The sequence below is a fragment of the Ursus arctos genome, unplaced genomic scaffold (assembly GCF_023065955.2).
Source record: "Ursus arctos isolate Adak ecotype North America unplaced genomic scaffold, UrsArc2.0 scaffold_4, whole genome shotgun sequence".
NCBI lineage: Eukaryota > Metazoa > Chordata > Mammalia > Carnivora > Ursidae > Ursus > Ursus arctos.
In genome coordinates this window covers 92,508,374-92,535,120 of record NW_026623056.1, presented here as the reverse complement: position 1 = coordinate 92,535,120, position 26,747 = coordinate 92,508,374, and the positions used below count along the sequence as shown (strand labels likewise).

General features: G+C 50.9%; 1 protein-coding gene across 5 annotated transcripts in view; it reads right to left on the bottom strand.

Annotated features, from left to right (window-relative positions):
- The window catches only part of RRP1 (ribosomal RNA processing 1), a 154,401-nt gene that overhangs the window by 95,066 nt on the left and 32,588 nt on the right, over window positions 1–26,747 (bottom strand). For 3 of the 5 annotated variants that reach the window (XM_057306921.1, XM_026495943.4, XM_057306923.1), the window contains one exon: window positions 24,752–26,457. The exons of the other annotated variants lie outside the window; for them this stretch is intronic. In XM_057306921.1, the coding sequence (XP_057162904.1) occupies window positions 26,279–26,457 (179 nt within the window). In that variant the 3' untranslated portion in view covers window positions 24,752–26,278. Of the gene's footprint in view, window positions 1–24,751; window positions 26,458–26,747 lie in introns of those variants that run through there. 5 annotated transcript variants of the gene reach the window in all.

Below are 26,747 nucleotides of genomic sequence, written 5' to 3'. Positions count from 1 at the left end.
GGATCGGGGTTTCCTGGGGTGGCGCTGGGGTGGGGTGGGAGGACAAGACGGTCAAGAGCTGAAAGGTATGAGGTTTCTTTTTTTATTCCTTGAAAAATTTCCCCCTTTATTTCCCCTTGTTCGCTGTGTTAATTTGGTCCTTTATTACCTCCAAATATGACAGTGTTTTTTAGTATAATGAAAAAATACAGGATCTTCCCACAGTTAAACCTTTTCAAACATTAGTCTGATGTTGAAAATGACTCCTAGTTGTCCACAGAAGGGGTTTGTTTGCGGGTGATGAAAATGTTCTAAAATTGAGAGTGGGGATGTTTAGATGTATCTGTGAATACATGAAAACCCCCTGAATTGTACACAGTAAGCTGATGATCAAATGGCACGAGAGTTGTAAGCCAAGACAGCTCTTTATTTTTTTGTTATTTTTGAAAGATTTGGGGCACCTGGGTGGCTCAGTTGGTGAAATCTCTGCCTTCAGCTCAGGTCATGATCTTGCGGTCCTGGGATTGAGCCCCAGGTTGTCGGGTTCCCTGCTCAGTGGGGAATCTTCTTCTCCCTCTCCCGTTCCCTCTGCTTGGCTCTGTGTGTGTGTGTGTGTCAAATAAATAAAATCTAAAGAAAAAAATTTACTTATTTATTTGAGAAAGAGAGAGCACATGATCGGGGGGAGGGGCAGAGGGAGAGGGAGAAGCAGACTCCCCGCTGAGCAGGGAGCCCAATGCAGGGCTCCATCCCAGGACCCCAAGATCATGACCTGAGCTGAAGGCAGATGCTTCACCAGCTGAGCTAGCCAGGCTTCCAATAAAGGCATTAAAAAGTTGGGGCATAATTTAATGATCAAAGCTGCAGAGTTAAAATCCATGCTCCTCAGACACACTGTGACATTCTGTCTCTCCCGCGACTGTGGTCCTGGCCCTGGGTCCAAGTACCCTCCTGGCCCCCTCCCAGTGGGCATAGGATGGGACTAACCAAAAGGCGTTGCTCTCAGTCCTGGGAGAACCCCACAAGAGAGGTTAACTCCGGGGGGGGGGGGTGCCAAGGGGTCTGCAGACCACCCCCTGAGGCTCAAGGCACAGCAGAAATGATTCTGTACGACAAAACAGATTTTATGGCTGCTTTAAGCTTTACCTTCCCTTTTATTCAATCCTTTATAATTTGGCAGGCTTGGAAAATCAGGTGTCAAGAACACGGGGGTGCTTCTGAGCTGTTCCCCAAATTGCTGTGTAACTCAGGAAAGTTTAACTAGTTTGGTTAATTTCATGTGATGCTCTGCGCTCCTTGAAGGGAAGCTGGGAAGGTGCTATTTAAATCTGAGGTCTAATTTCTGTCCTTATCTGAAAGAAGCAGCTGTGAACAGTACCTGCTTCAGACAGCTGCTATTAAATTTAATTGTTTCCTACCTAGCTTGTGAGTTTTCCTGTAGTGAGATTTGCTGCCAGCACTTGTGATAGAAGTAAATATGTAAAAACCTACCAGGATGTCAGCAGGAGGGAAGAAGACAAGGCTCCCATCTATTGACTGCTTCCTCGGGGCTGAAAACATTCGAGATGCTTCTCGTTCCCCTGGCCAGTCCTGCTGCAGACGCTACTACACTCTGCTGCTCCCAGTGGCCTTCCCACCCAAGCCCTGATCTTCAGCACCACGGCCAGCTCTGGATATTCACATCTGAAAACGGAGCTTCCTGCCCAGCTCAGCCCAGATTTTTTTGTTCCATTCCCATGTTTTTTTTCTAACTCACACTCTTAGATCCTGGCCCAACCACATTTTTATGGGCTCCCAATGACCACCGTCCACCGGCTGAGATGACATGGCCAGGAGGTGCCAGAAGAACCTATGGCCTCTAGACACACAGTGTGTCCATGGATCATTTTCTTTCCTGGGCCCCTAAACCCCAAATCCACCAGAATGACCATAAATAATCACACAGATCTGAGGGTTTAGCACCCCACCAGAGCTGGACTAGGGACAGGGAGAGCCAGCCACACATCAAAATTATATATATATAGAGAGATATAGATATATATATAGAAAGAAATATATAGAAATATATATAGATATAGATATAGATAGATAGATAGATAGATAGATATAGAGAGAGAATATTTTAGACAGAATTTAATACTGCATTTGATGTTTAAAGACCTCGATGTGAGACAGGAATCCATCAAAATCCTAGAGGAGAACATAGGCAGCAACCTCTACGACATCGGCCACAGCAACCTTTTTCATGACACGTCTCCAAAGGCAAGAGAAACAAAAGATAAAATGAACTTGTGGGACTTCATCAAGATAAAAAGCTTCTTTTTTTTTTTTTTTAAAGATTTTATTTATTTGACAGAGACAGCCAGCGAGAGAGGGAACACAGCAGGGGGAGTGGGAGAGGAAGAAACAGGCTCCCAGCGGAGGAGCCCGATGTGGGACTCGATCCCGGAACGCTGGGATCACGCCCTGAGCCGAAGGCAGACGCTTTAACGACTGCGCTACCCAGGCGCCCAAGATAAAAAGCTTCTTCTGCACAGCCAAGGAAATAGTCAAAAAAACTAAGAGGCAGCCCACGGAATGGGAGAATATATTTGCAAATGATACTACAGATAAAAGACTGGTATCCAAGATCTACAAAGAACTTCTCAAACTCAATACACGAGAAACAAACAAACCATAAAATGGGCAGAAGATATGAACAGACGCTTTTCCAATGAAGACATACAAATGGCTAACAGACACATGAAAAAATGTTCAAAATCATTAGCCATCAGGGAAATTCAAATCAAAACCACACTAATATACCACCTTACTCCAGTTAGAATGGCAAAAATTGACAAAGCAAGAAACAACAATTGTTGGAGAGGATGTGGAGAAAGGTGATCCCTCCTACATTGTTGGTGGGAATGCAAGTTGGTACAGCCACTCTGGAAAACAGTGTGGAGGTCCCTTAAAAAGTTAAAAATTGAGCTACCCTATGACCCAGCCATTACACTACTGGGTATTTACCCCAAAGATACAGACGTAGTGAAGAGAAGGGCCATATGCACCCCAATGTTCATAGCAGCTCTGTCCACAATAGCTAAATCGTGGAAGGAGCCGAGATGCCCTTCAACAGATGACTGGATTAAGAAGTTGTGGTCCATATATACAATGGAATATTATTCAGCTATCAAAAAGAACGAGTTCTCAACATTTGCTGCAACATGGACGGCACTGGAGGAGATAATGCTAAGTGAAATAAGTCAAGCAGAGAAAGACAATTATCATATGGTTTCTCTCATCTATGGAACATAAGAACTAGGATGATCGGTAGGAGAAGAAAGGGGTAAAGAAAGGGGGGTAATCAGAAGGGGGAATGAAGCATGAGAGACTATGGACTCTGAGAAACAAACTGCAGGCTTCAGAGGGGAGGGGGGTGGGGGAATGGGATAGGCTGGTGGTGGGTAGTAAGGAGGGCATGTATTGCATGGTGCACTGGGTATTATACACAACTAATGAATCATCGAACTTTACATAAAAAACCAGGGATGCACTGTATGGTGACTAACATAATATAATAAAAAAATATTTAAAAAAATAAAAAAATAAACATAAAAAGCTAGCTTCGGGGATAACCACTTTCGGAATGCAGGATAAGGACCTCTGAAAATCTGTTTCTCCACAAAAGCAATGAGAATGTTGGCAAAATTTATTTAAATTAATTTTCAAAACTCTGGAATTTTACCAAAGGCTTGCAATAAGAAACTCAAGAAATTCAAGAAAAACAGCTAAATCTCAGAGAGAAGAATGAGCTTTGAGGGCATTTTAGCTTGCTCCATTCCCATCCACCTCTTCATCTCTGCAGTGGTCTTGAAAACCAACAACTTCCCAATCCCAAGAACCATAAAAACCAGCAGCCTAGCACCCACTGGAGAGGTCAGAATGTTTTGGGGGCTTGCCAAAAGCCCCAGCTCCTGATAATTGTCATTATTTCGCCTATTTGGTAGCTCCCTGGAAACCCAGAGATAAAGACAAGCAGGGATTATCTTTATTTGACCTGACTCAAACCTTACTTCTTGTGAACAGCTTTTTCCCTAGGATGATTGTTGAAAACAATCCGTGGCCACTGTTTAACATCACAGCTGTCTGAAGCAGCATTACCTCAACTGAGGTGAACAAGTTGACCAAAAACTTAAAAGGAAAGCTGAGGAATGAGATATCCACAGGGGGCCTTGAAACACCCTCATCTTCTCCTGGGTATCTAACAATTAGAAATCATTACTAGAAAGAAATGTGGGAAACTCACAGATACGTGATAATTAAATAACCAATTCCTAAATCACCAATGGGTCAAAGAAGAAATCACAAGATAAATTAGAAGATACTTTATGATCAATGAAAATGAAAATACAACATACCAAAATGTAGGAGGTGCAGTGAAGTAGTGCTTGGAGGGGAATTTATGACTGTAAATACCTACAAGAGAGATCTCAAATCAGTAACCTAAACTTCCACCTTAAGAAACAAGAAATAGAAAAGCAAACTAAACCCAAAGCAAGCAAAAAGAGGAAATAATAAATATTAGAGCAGAAATAAATGAAATAGAGAATAGTACCGTAATACAGAAAATCAGTGAAACAAAAGTTAGTCCCTTAAAAAGATCAACAAAATAGATAAACTTTTAGTTAGACTGACTAAGACAAAAAATTTTTAAAAATCCAGAAGACTCAAATTACTAGAATAAGAAAGAGGAGACATTCCTACTGACCTTATAGAAATAAAAAGGATTATAAGGAAACTATGAACAATCATATACCAAAAAGTTAAATAACCTAGATGAAATGAACAAATTCTTAAAAAAGACAAAACTACCAAAACTGACTCAAGAAGAAAGAAAATTTCAATAGACTTATAACAAGTAAAGATATTGAACTGGTAACTTTTTAAAAAAACTACCCACAAAAAAAAAAAAAAAAAAAAAAATCCAGGCCAAGATAACTACACTGGTAAATTCTATCAAACACTTAAGTAAAAAAGAACACCAATCTTTTACAAACTCTTCCAAAAAATAGAGGAGAAGTGAACACTTCGCAGATCATTCTATGAAGCCAGTTGTACCCAGATGTCAAACCAGCCAAAGACATCATAATCAAAGAAAACTACAGACGAACATCCCTTATGAATATACACACAAAAATCCTCAACAAAATACTAATGCACCAAGTCCAGCAACATATAAAAATAATTATATACCATGACCAAGTGGGGTTCATTCCAGGAATGCATGTTCAGTTCAAACTATGGAAATCTATCAGTGTAAGATGCCATATTAATAAAAAATGTGATCTTCTCAGTAGATGAAGGAAAAGTATTTGGCTAAATTTAACACTCTCCCATGATAAAAAAAACAAACAAACAAAACAAAACAAAAACCTCTAAGGAACCAGGAATAGAACTTCCTCAATATGACAATGGACATATGTGAAAACTCACAACCAAAATCATATTTAATGATGAAAGACTGACTGCTTTCTCCCTAAGATCAGGAATAAGACAAGGATGTCCATGCTTCCCAATTCTATTCAGCACTATACTAGAGATTCTAGCCAGGGCAATTAGGTAAGAAAAAAAAATAAAAAGTACTAAGTTGGAGGCACCTGGGTGGTTCACAGTCAGTTAAGCATCTGACTCTTGATTTCAGCTCAGGTCATGATCTCAGGGTTATGAGATGGAGCCCTGCCTTGTACTCTATGCTAGGTGTGGAGCTTGCTTAAGATTCTCTTCCTCCCTCTCCCTCTGCCCCTCCACCACCCCCTCTAAAAAAAAAAAAAAAGCACTTATTTGCAGATGATATGATCTTGTATATTGAAAATCCTAAGAAATCCACAAAAACTATTAAAACTAATAAACAAGTTCAGCAGAGTTGCAAGATACAAGGTCAATACACAAAAATCAATTGTATGTGTATGCACTAGCAATGAACAATCAGAAAACAAGATTAAGGGTACAATTCCATTTATAATAGGATCACAAAGAATAAAATAGGAATAAATTTAACAAAAGACACGTAAGACCTATACACTGAAAACTACAAAATATTAGTGAAAGAAATTAAATAAGTGGAAAGATATCCATGTTCATGGATCAAAACACTTAATATCAAGATGACAATACTCCCCAATTGATCCACAGATTCAATTCAATCCCTATCAAAATCCCAGTTGTCTTTTTTTGCATAAATCAACATGCTGATCCTAAAATTATATGGAAATACAAAGGACTCAGAATAGCCAAACCATCTTGAAAAAGAAAAACAAAGTTGGGGGACCCATACCTCTTGATTTCAAAACTTACTCCAAGCTACAATAAACAAAATGGTATATTTGGGCATAAGGATAGACAGATTTATCAACAGAATAGATTTGAAAGTCCAGAAATAAACTCTTACATTTATGGTCAACTGATTTTCAAAAAGCATTCTGAGTCCATTAAATTAGAATAGTCTTTTCAACAAATGGTGCTGAGACAACTTAAGCAAAGGATAAAGGATAAAGTTAGATCCCTACCTCACACCATATACAAAACTTTACTCAATAGGGACCAAACACCTAACTAGAAGAGCTAAAACTATAAAAACTTAAGAAGGAAACATAAGTGCACACCTTTATAACTTTGGATTATATAATGGCTTTTTTAGATATGACACCAATAGCACAAGCAATCGAAGAAAAAAATTAGACTTTATTAAAAAACTTTTGTCCTTTAAAGGGCACCACCAAAAAAGTCAAAAAACAACCCACAGAATGAGAGAAAATATTTTCAAGTCATACATCTGATAAGGGACTTGTATCTTCTAAGGGACTTGTATCCAGAAGACACAAGTCAACAATAAAATGACAAACAACCCCATAAAAAATGAGCTAAGGATAGAAATACACATTTCTCCAAAGAAGACATACAAATGTCCAAGAATCACATGAAAATATGTTCAACATCATTAGTCAGAAGAGAAATGCAAATCAAAACCATGATGAGATATAATTTCACACCCACTAGGATGGTTATAATGAAAAAGACAGACATCTACCAATGCAGATACAAATGTTGGTAAGGCTGGAGAAAAATCGGAACTCTCATTCATTGCTGCTTGGACTGTAAAATGGTAGAGATAGGCAATTTCTCAAAAGATTAAGTGCACAGTTACTATATGACCCAATTTCACTCCTGGGTATATACCCAAAGGAAATGAACACACGTTCACAAAATACTTGTGCATGAATGTTCTTAGCAGCATTATTTGTAATAGCCAAAAAGTAGTCAAGTGCCTACCATCTGATGAACAGATAACAAAATCTGGAATACGTGCAACGGGCCATGACTCCACCATGAAAGGAACAGAGTCCTGACGCATGCCACCACATGTAGCAAAGTGATGGAAGGGGGAGCCCAGCATGGACATGCCATGTTGCTGGACAAGGCCAGCTGGATCTGTGAACAGGCCATGTATGGGGAAAGGTCTTTCTACAGAACACAACCTACTTTCCTGAGAATTGATAGGAGGTGAGGTTACCTGCATCACATTCCCACTAGAGAGGCAGGCATGGTCCCCAGGTCTCAGCCAGAGCACGGTGGGCTGTGTGAGGGCACCTCGTCACTGCACTCCACGGGCAGAGACTCAGGAGAGTCGTTCCCAAGCAAGGAGTCTCCTTCGTGCAGATTGGTCCCTGGACCTCTTGGTGGCTGCTTTTGGGGTTAGTGCTGTTTGTCTGCAGCATGGAGGCAGAAGGCCTGTGTGGAGGAGGCATTCACCCAGTGTTCTGGAGCAGGGGAGACACTCAGTGAGGCCAGTGTTGCGTGCCCACGGAGACACTAAAGGAGACGTGTGGGCCAGCTTGGCTTGAAGAAGGTGCCCTCCAGGCCTGCTCTTCCAGAGTGGCAGCATGGCCTGGAGCAGCCTCCAGGGGCCTGGCTACCCCAGGGACTGTCTGCAGCCCTGCTCTGCCCCAGGGGCACACACTGTGGCCCACCCGTGAAGGCCCACGGACTACTGGCTGAGCGACAGGGAAGGCCGGCCCAGCACTTCGAGAGACTGTCCAACATCACAGGGCTGGCCACTTATCCACATCTCGAAAGGAAGGACACACACACTTGCACACACATGCGTGCACACATACACAAAGACGCACTTAAAAAATAATTTACTGGCATGCAATTCACAGGACACAAAACTACCCGTCTTAAGTGAATGATCAGTTGCACGCCGCACCTGTGCCACGTTGTACAACCACCAGCACGGCTGAGCTTCACGTCTCCATCCCTGCAGCTTGCACCCCGACCCAGTAGCAGTTTCTCCCCGCCCCTCCCTGGCCCCTGATGATCACCAACCTGCCTGTTGTTTCTGTGGATTTCCCCGTTCTGATGGCTCCCATAAATGGAATCGTACTACACGTGTCTTTCCGTGTCTGGCTCCTTTCACTGGGTGTGGCGTGTTATACGGCATGTGTCCGTATTCAGTCCTTTCCATGGCGGAGTGAGATTCCATTCATTGAATGCATGTCCACATCGTGTTTATCCCTCCACCCAGCAGTGAGCGCTTGGGTTGTTTCCTCCTCTGGCCACGGTGAACAGGGCTGCTGGGAACACCCGTGAACAGGCATTCATTGGAGTCCCTGCTTTTGGTTCTTTGGGCACATACCCACTCTTTGCAGGAAGTGAGCTCCCTCCCGAGTCGCTGGGAAGCCACTGGAGGTTGCAGAGGGAGTGACCTCTGAGCTGTGTTTTCCAGGATCCCTCTGACCTTGGGGGGGTGGCGGGCGTCAGGTTGCATGGGTCAGACCTGGTCAAAGGAAGGGAAGCCACTCGTGTGTCTCAGGGTCAAGGGGAAGCCAGGGAGCAGGGGTGGCTCTTGGGCACCCACTCTGCAACCTCGGGACGTCCCTGCCACGGGGACTCCCTGGAAACTACTGCCGACTCGCACCGTGTGCCATCCCCTGCCTGCACAGCCGCCGGAAGCCAGGCCGCCTGTCTCCCACGGCACCAGTGGCTGCCTTGCCGGTGGATCGGACCCAGACCCAGGGAAACGTGGCCTGAGCTCCTCCTTTGCAAAGTCACGGAACTGTTCAGGAGCCATCTACACAAAGAACAAGGGAGGGACAGGGGTCCGTGCAGGCCTGGGAAAGGGAGGGCACCGTCATGTGTGGAAATGTCTTCGTCCCAGCTGGGGCTGGTACAGCCTGCTGATGGATGAAGTGTGGGGGCAGAGGGCAAGGGAAAGAGAAGAATCTGGTGTTTTATCACAGATACGAAAAGCAAAATCTAGAGCAGTTCCAAAAGTCCAAAGGATCACACCACATTGGAAACCTGTGGCTTCGTTTCAAGTGCCCCAGAAGCCGTCATATAGCACAGTTAGAAAAAAGCCTTAAAAACAAAAGCACATGACCCCGGATAGCCCAGAAGTTTCCATGCCTGGGAGGCCTGGCAAGAGGGAAGCAGAGTGGCAGCACATAGTACGGCGTGGGACACCAGCAGGAAGGGCTGTGCCATCATATGTCCGGCCCCACGTGAGGGCACGAGGAGAAGCCAGCAGTCGGCAACCAGGAAGAGGCCCTCACAGACCCCGGCCGAGGCTCAGCCTCCCAGCCTCCAGAACAGGGAGGAATGAACGGCGCTCTGATACCAAGCCAGGACAAGCAGGGTTGCTTGTCAAAGTCTTTTTGTGAACACATCTTCTCATTCCTCTGTAAAGACTGAAGGGCGCGTTGCTGGGTTACAGGGCCTTGTGCGTGTACTTTCATTCACCAAAGTGTTCTGACGTTTTGCACGCCCCTCAACAGTGCTAGGAGCTCCCGTCGCTCCATGCCGGGGCTAACCACACCATCCTTGTAATCTTAGCCATTCTGACGAGTGCCGTGCTGGGAGCTCCCTGCGGGTGATCTCTACTAAAGGGGAGCATGTCGTGTGCCCGTCGGCCACTGGTGGGTCTTCTCTGGTGAGGTGTCTGTCCAAATCACTGGCCTGTTTCTTAACTGAGTTGTCTTCCTATGTTGAGCCCGGGCAGTTCTTACATATACTGGACTTCAGTCCTTTGACAGATACGTCTTTTGAAAATATTTCCTCCCAATCCGTTGCTTGCCTGTTTATTTCTTAATGATGTCTTTTGATGAGCGGAAGTTCCTGATTTTGATGAAACCCAATACATCAGATTTTCTCTTACAGTTATGGCTGTGTGCTTTCTAAGTAGTCTTCATCTACCCTCAAGTCAAAAAGACATTCCCCTATGCTTGCTTTCAGGTTTTTAGTTGTAGCTTTTACATTCAGGTCTGGGATCCATCTCCATTTAATTTCTGAGTAGGGTGTGAGGTAGGGATGAAGGTGCATTATTTTCCACGTGGGTCTCTAGTTTCAGAAATACTTACTGAGAAGAACTTCTTACCCCCATTAGATTGCTTTAGTGGCTTTACTGAAAATCAAATGATAGCACGAGTGGAGGTCTATTTCTGGGCTGTCTATGCTGCCCATCCATTGATGTACTTGACTTTCTTTGCCAATACTACACTGTCTCGATTACTGTGGTTTTATAGTGATAACCTGAAATCTGGTAACGTGTCCTCCAATCGTTCTTTGTCAAGATAGCTTTAGGTATTCTAGGTCCTTTGCAATCCTATACAAATATCAGAGCCAGTTTGTCAATGTCTCCAACAAAAGTCTGCTGGGACTAGTGTTGCGATTTTTCATTAAATCACTGGATTGATTTGGGAAGAATTGATTTTTTGACAATATTAAGTCTTCCAAAACACCAAATAGGGTCTATCACTCTGATTATTTGTGTCTTCTTTAATTTCTCTCACCACATCATTTTTTTACATGTGTGTGGTTTATTCATTACTAAAATCATAAAATTTTATTCCAAAAAGCTGGGCAATGCAGCAAGGTAGATATAATAAACCGAAAAGGAAGAACTCCACAGTCTTCCCCACCCATGGGAGGGCGTCCCTGCTAACATCTCAGCATACTTTCTTCCAGTCCCTTTGCCATGCACAGTTGGTGTGTTTTGCGTAGCCATGCTGATGGTGTGTATGAAATCGTGCACCTTGCATTTACGACCTAAGTATGTTGTGGCAAACCCTGTTGGTGCCTGGCCCACGTGTCCTCAGGCTTCTCCAAAGGCAGTTCCAACACCTGTTTCTTGCATCTCTGCCCATGGGTGGCTCAGGCCACGGGGCCTGTGTGGGGCGGCGCACGGAGCTGCTGGAAACGCTGGGGAGTTGCTGTCACAGGAGCAACCGTCAACCACAGAGCTCTGCTGCCCGGCTCCTCTGTGGGAGCATTTTGAGGGTGTTCTTGAAGCTCCTGACGGCCTCTCCGGGTTCCCACTTGGCCCCCTGCTCACAAGAGAAAGCACTCTGTTCCCCTCCCTTTCTCCCTTCCCATCTCACACCTCGAAGGGGTCCAACACCTCTACGCCCTGAGGTGGATTTGGCGGGAACCCACACGAAGACACATCCCCTCCCCGCGGTTACCGTAATTCCTTGGAAAATCATGATTCATGGCATAATATCCCATCCAATATATTTACGATTGCTTTCCCAAGCCTTCCCTCTTTCTGGTGAGCTTTCTACTCTCAGAGAAGTGCCATGAAGACCCAGAGTCACGCATGATGCGTTTTTGGTGTCTGGAGTAAATTTCCGCAGGCTCGTTTCCCAGAACAGGAATGTTTTTAAGGCTCTGAATCTGTGCCGCCAACATGCTCTTCTGAAAGAATTAAACCAACTTAGAGCCCCCCCAGCAGGAGATATTTATCACATGCCAGGTGGCCCATATTTCCTAAGAGGAATTAAGCATGTGCTCTGTAGTGGGAAAATAAAGTCTGAGAGATTTTTTTTCCTGAGAGATTTTTTTTCCTGAGTGATTTTTTTTCCATTTCAGGAAAAGAAATCTTCCCCTTTGGGAAGAAAACAGGCACGCCACTGATTTTCATGGGGTCCTTCCATGTTTCTCCTGTGTGGCGACTAGCTGTAATTTCTATCAAAAAGGCTGATCAGAACGCGCACTGAAGGGGAAGCAGCACTGCCCGCAAAGACGACTTTCTGGGCCGTGAGCTGGGTCTGTCCTATATGCGGAGCCGCTCAAGAACACGTCACCGAGGGCCGGGATTGGGGAACAAATTGCTTTTTCGTTTGCAAGTGTTTTTTCATTTGGCTGAAGAAATGTAGTAAGGTGAGCAGGTGCGTGTAGGTCAGAAATGCGGTTAACGAAAACTAGGTTATCAAAAACTAGCTTTTTATCTTGGTATCCAAATAGTTCCACCAGCGACAGTCTCCCGGCATCTACCTCCCCCTGGAAGAGCAAGACCCGAGGGCGTCATTTGTCTCTCGTTGGTTCCCGTGGTGAGGAGAGTAAGGACCACCCAGAGAGGTCCACCTGCCAGTCCCCGGAACCTGTGAATCTGTCACTCTCCAGGGCAAAGGGCGCTTTGGCAACGGGATGAGGTTAAAGGAGGGGAGAGGTCCTGGACAGGCCGTGTGGACTCAGTGTAATCACAGGGTCCTTGCGGGGGGGGAGGCTGAGGGTGCAGTCAGAGGAGGTGTGGCTCAGAAGCTGAGGGCAGGGGGTTGCCGTCCGTGCTGCCGGCGGTGAGGCTGGAGGAGGGCGGTGAGCCAAGGAGTCAAGGCGGCTGGTCTGGAAAAGGCGAGGAGGGATTTTCCTGGAGGAGCCGCCAGGAGAACAGCCTTGTCAAAGCCCCCATGTGAGTAAGGATAAATGTGTGGTCAGCTGTTATGGGAGCCGCGGGAAACCAAGAGTTACTTTCTGCTCGCATCTGCTTATCAGACTCTCACAAATATTTCTCAATGGGAAAATCTCTTGGACAAACACCACTTTCTTAAAGTGTCCACCTATTTATAATTAATTTTTAAATAAATCCGCCAGCTTCCCAAAGGCTGCAACCCCGCAGAACGTGTCCAGAGACAGCTGACCCTGGACAGTCCATGCTGTCCGTGGGGACGCGAGGCAGCAGCTGTAAGCCTGGAGACAAAGCCAGGGAGGGGGAGATGGTGCCAGGTAGTGACACCTAGCCAAAAACTTAAAAGAAGAGTTGATTCTATTACATATTAGACTTACATAAAATGGACATCTTTACAGAATTGCCCCCTGGTTCCCTTACTGGGCTTTACTTGTGCAACAGGCCTGCACCACATGTCGGCGGGAGCGGCGTAGACGACACCCCCTCCCAGACGGCCATCCACAGAGGCACCACCTGCCCGCTCCCCTCGGGAGGAGGAGAAAGGTCCTTCGATGGATCTCAATGCCATCTCATGCCCATGAGGTCGCGTTTGCCAGAAACTTCCACTCTCAGTTCCAAGTTTAATGCCTTTAAACATCCAATAAACTGACATTAAGTGCCTACTGTGTACACGTAGATCCCTCCCTATTCCTTCTGGCTCAGGGGCATTCAGGGGAGACTGGAATGTGGGTCACACGGCCAATCCTGTGACTTCATTTGTTCTTTTCTTTAAAAAATATGCTCTAAATTGCCACGCAGTCCCATCCCTTGCGCCCCGCACCTGTACCCACGCTAACACAGGCAAATGTTTCATGTCTTTTAACTGCCGTGTCAGAGTAAGCTGCCGTTAGTGTCACGGCTCCTGACTCCGGGCGCCCCGTTATGCTCGGGCTGCCCCAGGTGTCTCTGAGCGTGTCCCCACCCCTGATGTCAGTCGGCGCTGCCTGCCAAGCCAGCTGAGTCCAAGTCTCGTCGCTCGGTCTGCTTTCACGTTCCGACTTTGCCGTCCGCTTGTGAACTACAGAGCCCATCTCTTTGACGGTTCTCGGTGTTTCCAGAGCTTTTCTTCCTTTTGTACCAATTCTGGCAAATCTTGGTTTTAGATTTTTAGGAACCGGTCTTTTGTCCAAAATTTTTAATATATTGGTATGAAGTTGTTCATAAAGTTCTCTTGTGATGTCTGTCTGCTAAGTAGGTCTCTTTTTTGGTTCATATCATTTATTCAAAACTTCGGGGGGGGGTTTCTTGGTCATTCTTGCCAAAGGATTACCATTTTTTCTTGAATGGTTTCCTGAGAGCCAGGTATTGGTGGCACTGATCGGTCTCGCTAAGTTTTCTGACTTTCTGGTGTCCGGTGGGCCCAGCCAGCCTCAGGGCCGTCCCTCACCAATCAGAAGATGAACAGTCAGAAAATGATTTTAATTGATGCAAATTGACTCACTGGTTTAAATTGTAAGGTGAACATGGCCTTTTGTGTTTTAACTTTTTTTTAAAGATTTATTTATTTGAGAGAGAGAGCACGAGCAGGGGAGGGGCGGAGGGAGAGAGAATCTCAAGTAGACTCCCGGCTGAGCGAGGAGCCTGACGCAGGGGCTCCATCCCACGACCCTGAGATCACGACCTGAGCCGAAACCAAGCGTCGGACCCCTAACCGACGGAGCCCCCCAGGCACCCCTGTATCTTAACTTTGTTAATGTTCCATCAGTGTGGACAGTGTCCGTGGTAGGGCTTCTGCCAGCAGAAGCTGGAATGACTGACGAGAGAGTGAAACACAAGATGGTACCTGCTAGTACTCCGACGGACAGTCTGTGCAAGGAGACCCCCCTCCCCCCGCACTTTCAGATCTCTTACACGGGTGGCCCAGCTATTGCCTTTTTGAGGAAACCTTGGAGAACACTCACAAAGCGCCTGCAACAACGCGGATGGGGCCATGGTGACGCCGAACAAAGCGTGCAAACTGAGGGGCGGTGGTGGGAGCACGGGCTGCGGTGGGCATGGCCTGGGTGCCTTCCCCAGTCCCCACAGAGTGCCCGCCCCGGGGCGCCCCTGCAGACCCCGCTCCTCCAGGCTCATGTGCCTTTTGCTCGTGGGGTCAGGGGTTGGACTTGGAGTCGGGGAGCGCGTGGCTTGCAGCTGGGCTGTGCCTGCAGCAGCCGGTGCACACACACACCCGCGTACACACACACACACGTGCACGCACACACATGCGTGCGCACACACACACACACACACCGAGGCCCTGACCCACCGCAGGTTCCCATTTGGAGCCTGGACACCACCTTCGTGGGAGTTCGTCGGGCAGGGACGCCCAGTGCACCTGGAATCTCAGATTAACTACGAATAAGTTTTCCGTACGAGTATGTCCCAAATATTGCATGGGACAAACTTACACTAAAAAGTCACTTGTGGGGGGCGGGGCGCCTGGGTGGCTCAGTCCGGTGCATCAGCCTTCAGCTCAGGCCATGATCCCGGGAGGCTCAGAGCTCCTGCTCAGCAGAGAGTCTGCTCCTCCCTCTCCCTCTGCCCCTCCCCCTAACTCATGCCCGCTCACTCTCTCGCACTCTCTCACTCTCTCTCTCAAGTAAATAAAATCTTTTTAAAAAGAAGAAGTTACCCGTGTTTGCCTGAAGTTCCGCATGCACTGAGTGCCCTGCATGTTCCCCGGCGACCCTCCCCACAGGGGCAGCCCCACTAAGGCCCACGGCGGGCTCAGCTGCGGATCACAGCGGGGCCTGTGCACACTGTCCATCTCTCACGCATGGGGCCTGGAAGCCTTAGGCTGCTTGAGCCTGGGGCCTGGGGGCAGGTCCGGGGAGGGAGCCGCGCACGGAAGGGTGCGGGACTGGGGGGCCCCTCTCTCCTGCCCCCACCACACCACAGAGGTGGGAAATCCACTTTCCCATTCAAAGGGTCTCTGTATCACTCAAAAACAGATGAACGGGGAAAGCTCCCCAAGGGCCCAGCCACGCAGCACGACCCTGCCACATCTCCAGCGCCGGCTGCCATGCCAGACTGAGCAGGGCGCGTTCCCGGGGTCCTCCTGCTTCTGGGTGGCGGCTTTGGCGGTGTCTCCAGGTGCCGGATCGACTCGGTCGGGCACAGGCACAGACCGGCCGGCCGTGGGAAGGGCTGACCCGGCCGCCTCTCCTGGGCCTCTCAGGCTCTCGTGTGTACTCGCAAGCAGAATGTTCCAGAGGATCCTCGGGCCTCTGTGGGATCCCGGGCCTGGCGATGTGTCTACCTTTGCATCTACAATGGGGACTGTGAATGGGGCCGCAGTGCAGGCCCCTGCCAAACCCTCAATTCACTCTCACCCCCCGGGCAAGTCCAAAGTAGACTCGACAGACGCAGACAGAGCAAATCCCATTAAGGAACAGGGTGGTTATTCTTACGCTGAAATAGAGGAATGTTCTTAAACACCCGTCCGCTCTCCAACCGGAGCATTTCCTGTGGGTTAGAGCTGTCGTGGTGCCAGAGCGGAGCCAGGGAGGAGAGAGACAGAGGGGACTGCCTCACTGCCCCACTGCCTTTCCCCCTGCCCCGTGTGACAGAGGAACGACCCGGGAGCCACTGGACAAAGCTTCTGCTTGAGGTCCAGAGGCAGGGGCTCAGGTCCTGTGGGCAGGACTGCTCAGCCACAGCATCCCGAGAGGGGAGGGTCCTGGCGCCCCCGATGTTGCTGGTCCTTGGGTGGCAGGCTGTTAACCCTTGAGCCATCACGTTCCACAAGAGCCCACCGCTGTTGGGATCGCCTTCACTGAGCACTCAGGAGGCCCTGAGCTGGGGGCTCACACATTTCACCATCTAGTTGCTGGAAGTCTCCTCACTCTCACATGACAGGTGGGGACACTGTGCTGTGACCAGGACAAAGGCTGGTGTCTCTATCTATAGAAATGAAGGGGCCGTGCTGCCTGGAAGAGCCGGCTACCCTTCAAGCCAAGGCCCCAGGACGGCACTTTGCCCAGGTGACAGAATGTGCTAGGAGGGACCGTCCGGCCCGGGACAGAGCACCTTCCAAGTTAGTGCATCCATAGGGGACATCTGGGAGCCCCTCAGCCAGCGTCCAGCAGGCTCAGAAGTCTTCAGAGCCCCAAGGGGCAGGGCAAAGTGCGTGTTTCCAGTGCAGGGAGGGGATGAGCTCAGACCCAGAGGACAGGGGAGTCCCTGTTCCGTAGCAAAAACACCCAGAGAGGGAGAGAGGCCAGTCCAGACACAAGCCACACATCCCAGACAGCAGTCAAGGGCGTGCGTTTCTGAACGTGGGTCACAGCATTCCATAGAGGCAATGGCCTTCTGCTTCCTCCAGAGTCCAGGAAGCCTGGGCCTTGGGGCTGGCCTGTGAAACGCACAGTAGCCCAGTGAGGACGGCCCCATGCAGCGCATCCTGGAGGAGGTGGCTGCTGCTGCCCTTCCTTGCCTGGACCAGCTCCCTCCTCCCTAATCTCACTCACTCCTCCCTGCACTGCCCCAGCGCTGGCACCTTGAACTCCTCTGGAGTCCTGGCAGCCCCAGCACATCCCAGACTGCCAGGGGTGCCCCCCAGCCCTGAGAGCCCCCTGCGGCAGGGGCCACTGGCACCCCAGGCCTCTGTCCAGGCCTCAACTCCTTTATGTTTTTTTTTTTTCTTAAGATTTTATTTATTTGAGAAAGAGAATGAGAGAGAGAGAGACAGAGAGAGCATGAGGGGGGAGGGTCAGAGGGAGAAGCAGACTCCCTGCCAAGCAGGGATCCCAAGGATGCGGGATTTGATCCTGGGACTCCAGGATCATGACCTGAGCCGCAGGCAGTTGCTCAACCAACTGAGCCACCCAGGCGCCCCTCCTTTATGTGTTTTGAATAAGGGCCCCGCAGACGGCGCACGTGCCCCGACTACACCTGGTAAAGGACGGGTCAGGTCTTGTCCCTGCAGTCCGCTGTCATGGAACCCAGGCCAGCCCTAGAGGAACCGCCGGGTGCAGAAGACTCCCCACTCGGGCCCAGTGTCCTCCCCCTCAGCCCTGTCCTCCCTGTCCTCTGGAGAAGGTTAGCCGGGCCCCGCAGGTCTGTGCCCTGTGGGGGCACCACTGGACCACTCCGGCATTGCTCAGTGACCATCCTGAGCCACTGTACACTGACGCACCGCCTTTCCTTCTCTCTGGGCCCTCAGGCACCTCCAATCATCCAGGACCTCGGCACCTCCACCGCCACCCTGGGTCTCCCTGGGCTCGGACCTTCACACATGGGCAGTGGAGAAACGAAGTCACCTATCTGGGAAGTCTTCAATTTCCTTAGCGTTTCCTCCACTGTGAGGGGCACACAGCACCAACGCCCAGAATACGGGGTCTTGAATCGAAGCAGCCGTAGAAGGTAAGTATGATCGAGCACGTACCACGTATGGGGACACGATAGAATTTAGTTTCTTTACCACCCACCACAGAGGGTTCTTAGTGATCAGAGCGGGTGTGAGCCCCAGTGGAGCAGGCTGGCCGGGGAAGGAGGAGGCTGACCGGGGCCAGGCCTGGAAGCAGCCCCCATGTGGGGGCTGTAACCTCCGACTCCCAGTTCCCAAATGACAAAGTTCTGCCCTGACCCGCTGGACCATGTACTCTGGGGGCCTCCCAGAGGGTCTCCTGGCCTCCAGAGCAGAGGGGCAGGCATGGGGCAGGGCTGCTTTTGCAGAGCTGGTCTCTGTGTGGCCACTGGGAGGTGGAGAGCAAGTGGCCAAAGGTCCAGAGACAGCGAAGCCAAGAAGCTCCGAGAGGGCACGAGATGTCATGACTCCCCAGACTGGGCAAGGAGGCCCCCTGTCAAGAGGCTGAGACCCACCCCAGAGGACAAGATGCTTGCAGGGCCAAGGGGAGGACCTGACCCCACCCTGGCCTTCTAGACCCCATTCTAGGACCAGGACCTGGACTTCTTGCCCAGTGACCCCCCCCCCCCGCCCCCAGTGTCTGCACCCTTTGAGGGCCCGAGGGGCTGCCTGGGCAATGGGGAGAGGACGGAGGACCAGGGCTAGGAAGAGGAGGGACAGCAGGGAACAGGGTCGGTGCTCCCCACATCATCGCCTTCCAGAACCCACCTTAGAGCAGCCAGTGTCCAAGGCCTGAGCCGCTCTGGGTCTCGGTGGAAATGTGTCAGGTGGGAGGACGGAGCAGACCCATCATCCGTCAACAGACGGACTGGTAGCCTGTTTATGGCTTTCAAATACCGAGGCACAGCCACGTGGCCTCGCTTGTCCTGCGAGCTGCAGAATGGACTGTCGGGGTGGGCGGAGGCTCAGAGTCACCCCCCGCAAAGAGCTGGGCTCTGAGGGGCGGTCCCAGGGCCGCAGTCCCAGCAGTGCGCACCCCGGCGCAGGTACCTGGGAGACATCCACAGATGCAAGGAGGGCCACACACGGTGAGCGCCTGCTGTGCCTACGGAGTCACCTCCAGAATAATCTCTCCAAAGCAACCCCTGAAGATAAGCGACATCGCCTCAAGGGGTCATCCTCTTCGCCTGACGGGCAACAAAATCGGAGTCGCCTGAATAAAAGAACTGGAAGACACCCTGCTCTCTAACCCAGATGACCACTCTGACCCTCAGTGTCCTCGCCTTTAGGACAGGAATGACGACAGCCACTGCGGCCCTTCTGAAGGCGTGAGGGCTCACATGCGCGTACCTCCGAAAGCAGGGCACCGACGTAACATGCTGCTGGTACCCCTGCTTCAGACTCCAAACGCCCGTCTCAAACTCAGGCCACAGATGAACACACATAAATGTGACAGCGAACTACGCCGGACATGAACATGCCTTGGTCGGCAGGCACATCGGCCTTCCGGGACCGGGCCACAAACAGCCCACCTCGAACTCAGGACGAACCAGCAGATGGACCCCCTGGTTACGAAGGTGACGCTGGCTAACGGGTTTTCTGAACACCGCATGCAACCCAGCAGCTAGAAATAGGCCCAGTGGCGTGGGCGCCAAGGAGGGAGACATTGGCTGAGACGTGAGTCATCTATAGCTCTTGAATGCCAACTTCTAGAAACAGATATTTTGGGTTCCTTTGGAAAGTGCACCATGGATGGAGAGGAAAAACCCTCTGGGCCTGAGGCTCCGGCAGGGCTGGGGACATGCTCACAGGAGAGGACAGAGGGCAGTGGGCGAGGGGTCCCAGGAGCACAGGCTGCTGGAAGGGGAAAGGGTGCAGCCCTGAGACGCTGCTCCCCACTCAACCACTTTGGGCCAGTTTCGTCTTGAGTCTCACGACAGGATTGGCCAAGAGTCCCAGGAGAGAGCAGACCCTCGTGGGCAAGGAAGGCCTAAGGGCTCTGAGGGGCTGACGTGGATGCACCCCCAGCGGGAGTCTCCACAAGCCTCCCAACCCATCCCAGCACGTCGCCCCAGATGAGGCAGAGGCCAAGGTCACCTGGGGACAGACACACACAGTCAGGAAGCCTCGGGGGGCAGTGGATCCACTCTGGCCCCTGTGGGTGGCAGACCCAGGCCGGAGTCAACGGGGAGCACCTGCCCCTCCGCTGTGGGGGGGGGCAGCTCATGCGCCCGACGGCCTGAGAGACCTTGGACAGCTCAGCACCTCTCTCTGAGCTGCTTCGTCATTTGCACAGGAGAGCAGAAACAGGACCTTGAGAGAATTCCGGAAGCCCAACAACAAGACCCCGTCTGAGATCAAGGTCTTGGGGCGGGGGGCAGCAGACCTGATGCTCCGGGCTGGAGCATGCACCCCTTGTGGGTCCTACGTGCTTAGACTCCTCAGTTAGGAGAGCAAGCCATTTCCTGGTGCCTGCCTTCCCGATAACGAGAGAGTTCATTCCACCCAAAACCAGCTAAGAACAGAGCAGCCAGGGACAGGGGGTTCTGGACAGGTACTCCTCCCAGGGTCTGAAAGCGGGGAGAAAACTACTTCCAGCAGTCGGTAGACGGTGTCACCGCGTGTGGGAACGTGGGCACAGCCAGGGCAGAAGGCAGCAGGCCCATGAGCCTCTGAGGACAAGCCTGGGGCCTTGAGGGAGGCGCGGACTCCCACAGCCATCAGATCCATCCTAGCTCCTGTCGGGGCCACGGCAAGGTAAGGTTCTAGAAGCCTTCTCCTAGCAGAAACTGCTGCTGGGCCATGCCGTTTTCTGTGTTTTTGACTACAGCGTGATCACCCCGGAGCTCACTGCAGAGGATGCCCGGCCTGCGGGCATTCGGGGCTATCCGACACCAGAAGCCTGGGGGACACTTGGCAGCAGGTGGGAACAGCACCCCCCCCCCCACCGGGGCCTATGCTGGGAGAGCTGGGCCACTCCCTTGTTGCCTGCTGGAGTGCCAGGTCCCTCTGCCTCCGGGACTCTGACCCATTAGGGAAATGCTGTGGTTCACCTGCTCCGTTCACAGAGATCTGCCAGGTTTCAGTCCACACCTCAGCTTTCCCCGCCCCCACCCTTCCCAGATGCAGCAGCTTGCTGGTGCCACTGGGCGGTCCCGAGGGCCCTTCTGTGCCCTGAAGATGGAGCTCCATCCCATTCCAGCATCCCTAGCACCCAATCTGAGCCAGGTCAAGGCTTGGACAGGAGCAAACGGATGATTAAGGCAAAAATTTTAGTCTATTAAAAAAAATGGTTACTTTTAGAAATTGAAAAGAGGGATGGGGAGGAGTTCTTTCCCCAACAAACACAATTCGGTAATTAAAAAACCCCCCATGCCTTCCACTGACATTATTTGAAACACAAAGTTCAATTTCACAACTAAAGACAAACTAAAGCTGTAAACACAGGCTGCTTATTTCCAGACCATGTGTGCTGGGGGTCACCCCCCCCCCCAGGGCCACAGCCTGGTCAGCGGTGATGGGTCCCCACTTCACTCCAGCCCCTTCCTCCTTATCAGCTGTGATAACGGACCAGATACACGTTTTTGCACAGGTGTGAGTTTGGGGTGGTCGATGGGTTTCGGTGAGTCCTGTACTCCTCCACATGGGGGCTTGATTCGGTGGGGCAGGGGGGGTCACTTCACAGGCTCAGGGAGACAGGGCTTAGACCACCCCTCTCAGCAAACACCCACACTGCACTCTTCTGTGGACCAACGCCCGGCCAGGGTAGGGGGGATCAATCAGCTGGGACCCCACACTCATGCAGCTTGCATCCTTATGGGGACACAGACAACCCATAGTTACAAACTGTGCTGAGTGCCACGAACAAAATCAACAGGGGCTAAGGTAAGCGGGCTGAGCAGGGGAGCCTCCTTCAGCAAGAGACTGCTGACCACATGCCCCACATCCACTCTCCCCTCCTCCCTCCTAACACAACCCCCGTATTGGCCGTGCAGCTCTAGAAAAGTTTCTCAGCTCCCCTGGCTCAGAGGGACTGGTGAACAAATTATAAGTGATGGGCTGGGACTTCTAGAAGAGTTCCTTAAAGAGGGCTGCCTCTACTGAGAGAGGAGTCCGTTCTCTCTCGTCCCTACTTCATCCTCCTTGTTCCTGCCCAGAATATGGTTGTGATTGTTGGACCTCGGTAGCTATTTTGTGACATGAAGTGATGTTAAGTTTGGGAAGCCCAAGTTTAAACAGTAGGTAAGTCCTAGAGACAAGTGTTGGACTTCTCATTCTAAAACCTATATTCCTCACCCTTTACAACCCCTTCCTTCTCAATACACACATATACACACGCACAGGCACACAAAGCTGAGATGGAAAACCAGGCAGTGTTTTGGTGTCGAGTAGAGCTTCTCGTGAGACGCAAGGCCCCAGTGAGTGCAGGGAAACCTCTTGCCATGTAGGCTCGGCCCCAAGCACAGGGAGCAGACAGACCAGAGGGCAGCAATACTTGTTCTACTGATGGTTCTAAAATCAAATTCTCAATTCCTCTCTGTGACTGCAACCAGATAAAATTACACAGTGCCAGCGACTTATAAATAGAAGACAATTTAGGGGGAGAAATGTGCAGATTAAGCCATGAGCCACCAGGACAGATCAGAGGAGGGAGTTCGCTTTGCTCGTATTTCATTCTGTCAGCGCCGTGGCTAAAACTCTCTGTGCTCTGTGTCTGCTGTGCGGGGTCCCCGGTGAGTCTCTGGCTCCGACCCTCTCTCACATCAGCTAAATCTGAAGTGAAAATGCAGAGCATCTCACGCTGGAGCCTCTGCACTTGGGACGGTCTGCCTGGGATGCTGGGTCCATGGAGCAAGGCACAAATCGGGAGACACGTGGTCCCCTTGCTGGTCTGTATGTGGTGGGCACCACATGCCTGCCAGTGAGGACACAGGCGAGATCCCACAGAGAGCAGCCCCCCAGCCAAGCCGCGGAGCAGGACACCAGGTCCACGGCCAAAGTCGGCAAGGGGATGCACTCTCTCTGCCAGCGCTGCTCCCCCATCTTGCTGCTGGCCCAGTCACGTGCTCACTCCTCTTTGGAAACTTGCTCAAAGTCCAATTGAAGTTGACACGAAACACTGGCAAACCGAAGGAAAGAAAAGATCAAACATAAAAGATTCGGTGTATTGTCTCTGGAGCCGCCAGACTTCTTGGGTGTAAAAGGAGGCATGGCTATGATTTCTTCTGATTGCTGTGTTCTGCCACAGAGAAGACAGCAATGTTGAAATACACCAGAGGGGTGGCCGGTGTCACAGGGAAAGCCAGGGAGAGGGAGGTGGTGTCAAACACCTGGGCTCACCTTCCCAATCTCTGGCCAGAAGACATCTGTTATGGGGGGGGGCACATCTCAGCAAGTAAGCAAGCCCATGTCTCCAGCCGGCAAGTTTTGGAGCAGAACAAAGAGCCTGCCCCAGGGAAGCCGCTGGGCCCTGGTGCAAGGGAGGGTCTAGAGCACCTAGCACACAGTCGCATCTGCCCTGGTCCTGCCTGCGTTCTTTAGTGTTAAACTTCTCATTCTGAGGGGTACCTGGGTGGCTCAGTCGGTTGAGCATCTGACTCTTGATTTAGGCTCAGGTTACGATCTCAGGGTTGTGGGATCGAGCCCCATGCTGGTCTCCACGCTGGCCTTGCAGCCTACTTAAGATTCTCCCTCGGCCTCTCCCCGCCCCCTAAAAATAAATAAAAACAAACTTTTCATTTTGAAAGAGTGGAAGATTCACATGCCATAATCCTGGGCCCCCCAATGGTAACACCTGCAGAACCATCGTACAGGATCACACTCAGGATGCCGACCTCGGTGCGGCCGTCCTCCCACAGCCACACCCACTTTGCTCCCCAACCACCAGCCACCCATCCTTTCTGGCTCCATAATTTCCCATTTTAAGGATGTTTTCTCGAAGGAATCATACGTATGCAATTTTGGGAGGTTGACTATTTTTTTTTTAACTTAGCTTAATTCTCTGGAGACTTGTCCAGCTGGCTGTGTGTGTCACACACACACATTTACACATTCGTGCTCACACTTGCTTGCACACTTGCTCACACTCACATGTGTACACACACCCCCAAGGCCACATGCTCAGGCTCACACTTCCACACATACACACCTGCACGTGCTCACATACTCACACTCACACACTCACATTAGGGTCTGAGCTCACACCTTGGGCCCTTTAATTCTCCTTGGCTTTTGACACTCAAAGATGAGCCTGAGGCAGGAAAAAACAAAAACAAAATCTGTTGTCCGCCTGCTGTTTCCCTGCTTAGTCTCTGCTTCTTCTGCTTGCTGCTTCAGTGAGGCATTCCTCTGGTTTTTGTTTTGCTTTATTTTTACTTCTTAGGCAATCAAACTCATTAGCTCAGCACTGAAGCGGGGACAGGCATCTGAGGACAGGGATCTTGGCCGCTCCCCAGGGGGATCGGGTGACTGCAGGCCTCCCCTCCTGCCTGTCCAGGTGCTCCTCATGCCGGCAGGGTTGAGGCCCCACTGGAGGGTCCTCTCTTCCTGTCCCTCCTGCTCCACTAAGCCCAAGGGCACGGCCACGTCCAGGGCAGGCTGGCCCCGGGGTCCTCTAGGGTCCAGTGAGGCCCTGGGGATCCTGCAGACAGGGTAGGGCAGGGCAGGAGAGCCTTGCTCATTGGAACAAGAAGTTTAAGGTGGTGCCAAAAACTCAGACGTTGAGATGAGTAATACTTTATTTCAATAATTTAATAAGTCAAATAGATGCCAAAAAAACTAATGAACAAAATATTAAAATTTTAAAGGCAGGATCTGGCCCTGGCCTAGCTGTTTCTTCTCACTCACCTCCCCCTGACCCCAGTCCTGCCCATGGGCACTGCTACCATTAATAAGGGGGAAACCCATTTAGAATGAAGTCTGGAGGCCGGCTCACCTCCTACCACTGTCTTCACCTGCAGACCTGACAACAAAAGACACACCTTGCAGGCGGCTACCAATTCAGCTAGTACTTCACTATCCCCGCAGAAAGGAAGTTTCCTCTTGCCCTGGCAACAGCCCAGCCAATGAGAGACAGTCACAGCCCAGCCAAAGAGTTGTGTCATGGCTCACCCAGCCAATGAGAGACAGTCCAGACCCAGCCAATGAGAGGCCACTACACTTCCAGGTCCCAGTTTACCCCAATGGACTTTTTGTTTACAACAGCCCGAGCCCCACCCCCTCCGGTCCTCTATAAAAGAGCCTCCTCTGTGCTCTTCTCCTGATTTGTCTATAGTGTTGCCTTGCCTAGCTGCTTCTAGGCTGCAATTCTGTTATTCCCAAATAAACCCATTTTTGCTGGTAAGTTAACTGGCAGTTGTATCTCAAGGTCATCAGCAGCTTGACCCCCAAAGCAAGGGTGGAAGGACGGGTCGTGGCTCCCAATGCCTGCAGCCAGTGAAATCCTCCGGTGCTGCGCGGCAGGGTCTTTGGAAAGTATGAGTCGGAGCGTCCCCCGGATCCCTGCAGCCCTTTCGCTGTGAGCACCCCCAGCACACACACACATGCAGCCGCTGCAAGGGAGCTCCCTGCAGGCTGCCCGTAGTGCAGAGCAGCACAGGGAGAGGTCCTCACATGGGCAAGAACAGGCAGAAGCCAAAGCCCCCTCTGGGCCTGGGCGGGATGGCACTCCCCCGACACCAGGCATCTGCTGTGGGCAGCACTGATGCCCCGGGGCAGCTTCCCCTCCGTGTGTGTGTGTGTGTGTGTGTGTGTGTGTGTGTGTGTGGCGTGTGTGAAAGAGAGAGAGAGCGAGCACCCGGGGCTCTCTGGTCTGGGGCCAGGACTGCCCCCTACCCAGAAATGGCCCAAGGCCCAGGACGGTTTAGAGAGCAGAGGGGGCTCCATGGGGGCATCCAGAGGACCGGAGGACACAGCGTCTGGCCCTTGCCTGTCCCTTCCCGCAATCACTGCACTCTCCTAGGCGAGTTAATTGCTATTCCAAGCACCTTCATCGCTCCTCGATGCTCCCAGCTCAGTCTGTCCCACTATTTATAGTTGACTACTTAAGAGACACAAATTACTATTGTAATGCTGCCTTTACATCTCAGAGCCTGAAGAACACAATGGGCTGAAACGTTTGCTAATGGACTTCAAGTCTCTGGCGGCTTTGCAATAAAACTGCCTCTTTTCTCTTAAGCGATGAGTGTACTTTCAAGGCCTCTCCAAAAATACAACTTCCTTTCAATAAACTGCTCGATCGCATTTCCCTAAGGGCGGGCACAACTCTCCTCTCTGTTAAGCGTTGTCGCCAGGGAAGGAGGGCGGCTCTCACACACAGGCTCAGAAAGCTTCCGGACCTCCCCACTTGGCTCCAATCTCTGACTCCACGGCCACCTGCTGACTTCCTCCCAAAGCTTGGAGGTCGGCCTCCGGTCTGCACAGCAGGCTGGAAAAGAAGACAGAACGTCCAGTCGCTGACACATGCCCACAGTTGCTCTGTGCCACACACCTGTCAATACTTTACACGCATTAACTTAGTCCTCAAACAACCTGAGGCAGATGCTACTGTCAATCCCCACGCGGCAGACCCGGCGGGGGGGGGGGGGGGGGCTGGCTCTCCAGCTCCCTCCGACTGCCTGGCGCCCCATAGGGCCGGCACCCCACCAGCAGGGCAGCCACCCTGCTTGGGCCTGAGTGCTGTTTTACCCTTAAGTCACTTGCCAGGAAGGGCCAGGG